This window comes from Scatophagus argus, chromosome 18 (genome assembly GCF_020382885.2).
Source record: "Scatophagus argus isolate fScaArg1 chromosome 18, fScaArg1.pri, whole genome shotgun sequence".
NCBI lineage: Eukaryota > Metazoa > Chordata > Actinopteri > Scatophagidae > Scatophagus > Scatophagus argus.
In genome coordinates this window covers 12,827,089-12,832,216 of record NC_058510.1, presented here as the reverse complement: position 1 = coordinate 12,832,216, position 5,128 = coordinate 12,827,089, and the positions used below count along the sequence as shown (strand labels likewise).

The 5,128-nt window shown below is 39.7% G+C and overlaps 1 protein-coding gene across 1 annotated transcript; it reads left to right on the top strand.

Annotated features, from left to right (window-relative positions):
- The first annotated feature begins 1,998 nt into the window (after nt 1–1,998).
- On the top strand, nt 1,999–3,409 carry mc4r (melanocortin 4 receptor). The gene has a single exon (XM_046371488.1). It carries the CDS (start codon nt 2,409–2,411, stop codon nt 3,390–3,392), a length of 984 nt encoding a protein of 327 aa, XP_046227444.1. The 5' UTR covers nt 1,999–2,408; the 3' UTR covers nt 3,393–3,409.
- The last annotated feature ends 1,719 nt before the right edge of the window (nt 3,410–5,128 follow it).

Below are 5,128 nucleotides of genomic sequence, written 5' to 3'. Positions count from 1 at the left end.
TAATGTCAAATAATGTAATATAAGCATTACACCTGCATAGCATCAGTATTGTCCGCACTGGATTGTGAGAATTATCATTGTGAGCATGTTAGCATGCTACTGTTAGCATTTAGCTTACAGCACAGAGAAAAGATGACACCTACATTTTTTTAAGTAGTTTGAACAGGAAAATAATTATTTGTTTTGGGGAACAATATAGTAGATACAACAAATAAATAGATACATAGAAGCTGCTTACCAATTGCTCTGTCACCACCATTATTATTTACTTATTGTTTCACAGGACAGAAATAAATGCTAGTTTTTTACTTTTTACTGAAATAATTGATATTGCTTTATTTTAAAATGTGCTTTATTTGAAACAAACATGCAATATACATCGTACAGAGAATTAGTGCAGTAAATACAATGTAGTTGTATCTCTGCTTACTTCTCTCTGTTCTTACTCCAAACTTTCTGCTCTGTGACTGCGACCAGACCTGACCCGACCTGAACATCACCTGAGTCTGCTGCTTTTGTGCACGTGCACTTACAGAATTCTGCATGCAAAAAGAGTTTTTCTCTATATTATTCAAAGTGGGATTCACCAACAACCTTGTATTGGACAACATGCCAAAATTTGCTGTAATCTCATGATACACATGAGATTACACATGACAGCTTCCCTTAAGAAAGTTCATGTTGTTCTTCACATTCTGTAGCGACTGATAAGTAGGAGTGTAAAATGGGTGAGGAAGAAATTAGTCACAGTACTATTTTGCAGTCTTTTGATCTGTCTTTATAAGACGATGCCTCCGCTGCAGAAGTGTTTGGTATTATTGTAAAGTTCCGTTTCTGCTCTGTCATCTGATATGCATGCCGAGAGTAGTGGGTGTGCAGATGAACACAGAGCTGTATGCAGACTGTAAGCAGACTATGATGACATTTGAGATAAATTCATATATTTTTTCTCTCAAGCACTTGAACACACAGACACACAGTGTCGTCGTTTGAAAGCCCAGCTTGCGTAGCTTCATGTGATATGTGTGACATCTCGCTGTGATGAGTAACAGAGAAGAAGGGGTAGGAATTTTGATGCACTTTGTGTCCATCTTTTAGAATTCTTCCCTTATTCAGCCTTTGATTACCTTAGCATGGCCTTGCCTTGCACCAATTTGTTTTTGCAAGATTCATCAGTAGATGATACAGTGCTGTGAGGAAACTATTTGCTTTATTGAAAAGAAAACCTTGAAATAACGTTAGTTTAATCTCTGCTGCTCTCACAAAGTCATTCCCGGCAGCAGCAGGCAACATTAATATTTAGCTGGTGAGCTTAAAGAAGCATTTAACAGCTATAGAACTGGATATTTCCATCAGGCCTTGGAGACCCAACCAAAGATTAAAAGAGAGTATATACTGGACTAACATTAGTCAGGTAGACAGAAACATGACTCCCACTGAATGCTAATATTGCTCTGTGTCTGCTAGACTTGTAAATAAGCGACTGCTTGCTAACAAGTTAGCCAAAACGACATTATTATTTTAGAGCTGTGTGTCTGTCAGCTTGCGTAGAAGTTCTTCTGCCTGTTAGTGGCCATAAAATCAATTCATGCAACAAAAAAATATTTCATTGTAATTTCACTTATAGCAGAAAATATTAAGGGTATATTACTAATTATGGCAAAAATACTATATATCGTCTTGAAAAAGACCTCACCCTGTAGTTCCTGTAGTTCATCATTTAACATATTTAATGTTTTCCTTGTTAGGTGATAATCAAAGCTATCCCACTTTATAGTTTAGCTTAAAGTTTGTTGTACCAAGTTTCTTAAACCCATTCATATCTGAAATTGTTCATTCCTGTGTGTCGAGCCAAACTCCATCCAAGCTCCTCCTCCCAGTTTATCAGTGAGCGGATAGGACAGAAAACTACCAGGAGGGTTTGGTGTGTGTGTGTGTGTCTGGTATAATAGCAGACAGAGAGAGAGAGAGAGAGAGAGAGAGCGGGAAGACCACAGTAGCTTGCGAAGTGATGATCTGCCTGGGCTCACACAGAAAGCTGGCACGCTCTGATCTCTCAGCATCTCATGTTCCCACTCACCATTTATCAGTCTCGCATATGCTCTGTACTGCTCGCACCCTCCAGTTTCATGCCTCTTTTTGTCTCTGTCACATCTTTTTCATTTGTTTGAACTTCTGATGACACTCACACAACAGTAGCGGATGTGTGAAGACAATTGCCTTTCTTGGTAATCCTGCGGGGTGGTAAAAGAGAAGAAGGAGCAACGGGAAAGATTTTTTCATTCCCCTTCAACGGTGCTGAGCTTGTTGAGGATGACTGAGAAGAGCAAACATTGAGCTTTGAACAAACCAGATGGACAAATAACAGAAGAATAAGATTTAAACTAAGAAGAAAGGGAACTTGAATTATGAACACCACAGATCCCCATGGATTGATCCAAGGCTACCACAACAGGAGCCAAACCTCAGGCATTTTGCCACTTGACAAAGACTTATCAGCGGAGGAGAAGGACTCATCAACAGGATGCTACGAACAGCTGCTGATTTCCACAGAGGTTTTCCTCACTCTGGGCATCGTCAGTCTGCTGGAGAATATCCTGGTTGTTGCTGCTATTGTGAAAAACAAAAACCTTCACTCGCCCATGTACTTTTTCATCTGTAGCCTGGCTGTTGCTGACATGCTTGTCAGTGTCTCCAACGCTTCTGAGACGATTGTCATAGCGCTCATCAATGGAGGCAACCTAACCATCCCAGTCACGTTGATTAAAAGCATGGATAATGTGTTTGACTCTATGATCTGTAGCTCTCTGTTAGCATCTATCTGCAGCTTGCTGGCCATCGCCGTTGATCGTTATATCACCATCTTCTATGCGTTGCGATACCACAACATTGTCACCCTGCGAAGAGCAATGTTGGTCATCAGCAGCATCTGGACATGCTGCACTGTGTCCGGCATCCTGTTCATCATCTACTCAGAGAGCACCACAGTGCTCATCTGCCTCATCACCATGTTCTTCACCATGCTGGTGCTCATGGCATCCCTGTACGTCCACATGTTCCTGCTGGCACGTTTGCACATGAAGCGGATCGCAGCCCTGCCAGGAAACGCACCCATCCATCAGCGGGCCAACATGAAGGGCGCCATCACCCTCACCATCCTACTTGGGGTGTTTGTGGTGTGCTGGGCACCTTTCTTCCTCCATCTCATCCTCATGATCACCTGCCCCAGGAACCCCTACTGCACCTGTTTCATGTCCCACTTCAACATGTACCTCATCCTCATCATGTGCAACTCTGTCATCGACCCCATCATCTACGCTTTTCGCAGCCAAGAGATGAGAAAAACCTTCAAAGAGATTTTCTGCTGCTCACATGCGCTCTTGTGTGTGTGAGCTGCCTGTTAAGTGTAAGCAGAGCTACGACCCTGACAGCCACAATCTGAAAATGAAAGTAAACTAGTCCAACAATGACTTTGAGATTTCAAGCTGTAATTCTTGTGGATTTATGTGACTCCAGCATGTTATGTGATCTCACAAGTGGCTGTAAATCACTGATGAGTATTGAGCTTGAAAGTCAGTTGCTGAAAAGGTAGGTTTACAAACGCCCTGTAAAATAGAGTATCGCTCTGTAGGCAAATGCTTTATTGTTTTGTAGGAAACACCATTCAAAAGTGCAATTTGAAGCGTATTGAAGTGTTACCAGCAGTATGTAACCACTACACAGCTCATTCATTTACACATTTTCTCTTTCTCAGTCTGAAATCTTGTCTTTCTTCCTACCGCACTTTTCTTGTTTACTGTCAAAGAAAATTATAATTAATGTGCATATCTTTAAGAACTTCATGAACGTACAGAGAACATAAAAGCCACAGTGAATGCACTATGTGTTACATACTGGAAATCTGGGGTAGTAATAATATAGTATATGACAGACTACCTCCGTATCTGAGAGTGCAATCCAACTCATAACAGAGTATTTTACACACTGCAAGCAAAGGTTTACCCCAAGCATATACTACTTTTGTTTTGCATTAGAATGAATGTAAAGAAATATCTAATATTTAATTCTCATGAGATGAAAACAACTTTTATTATGTGCCAATCAATGAAGTAGGAGACAAAGGGATGTACAGGGAACAGAGGAGTGTGCTTTTGCCTTTTATCCAAGGTGGAATTTTGCTGCAGTATCAGTAAGTAAGAAATGTAACACTGTGGAAAAGTAGCTCATTTCAAATTGGCATCATTTTTAGAAAAGAGGTGTCATATTTCCAAGCAGTCATGAAAGGATAAGAGTGCTAAGATCAAGATCAAAAAGTTAGAATATGCTGGAAATCACAAGATCAAACAAACAAAAAAAAAATGCTAACCAATAATAACCACAAACAGTTTTCTGATGCTTATGCATATTTTTTATTGGCTTTGTTAATCTTAAATGAAGATTGGTACAGTTGCAATGTAAAAGGTTAGCACCGTTTAAAAGCACACATAAATAACAAATAATTATATATCCTCAGTACAGGATGTGTTTAGAGACAAACTAAAGACAAAAGCAAATTAATTAAAGCGTGACTTTAAAATAGACAAATCAGGAAAATTTCAATGAATGTATTTCTCAGGCACAAAAGATGACACTTAGTAAGTATTTTATTTGCACCTATAGGTAAACAGCAAAACGTTTCAGGGAGACCCAGAACCTTTCCTCTTGGGTATATTCCCCAGTTTACGTGTCATTGATGGCAATTTTACACCTAACTTGATCAGGGATGCCTGCTTTTATAGACCCTCATTTCTGATGTCCCTTTTGAAGCAGAGCAGCAGAAAATAAAGATTTTTTCCCTAGAGATGAACAGAAAGTTAGCTTTTATTCTGAGTAAATACCTAAAACAGACCTGATGGCACTGCTGCGAGTCCACTCTGACTCATGATATCTGCTTATTCCCAGTCACAGCTCCTGTGAATTTGTGTTTTTTTTGTTGATGTTTGTGTATATCTGAACATGTGCATTGTTCTCGCTCTCAGCATGTACACGTGACCATATAGAGATCTATCATGTTCATGTAACAGAACAGATTTACTGAATGTATTCTTATGAGTATGTGTTGTGTAAGTTGTTGCTTTCCTTGCCTTAA

Bases quoted from the DNA above. Each gene is read 5' to 3' on its own strand.
- mc4r (XM_046371488.1), top strand. From the start codon at position 2,409: ATGAACACCACAGATCCCCATGGATTGATCCAAGGCTACCACAACAGG.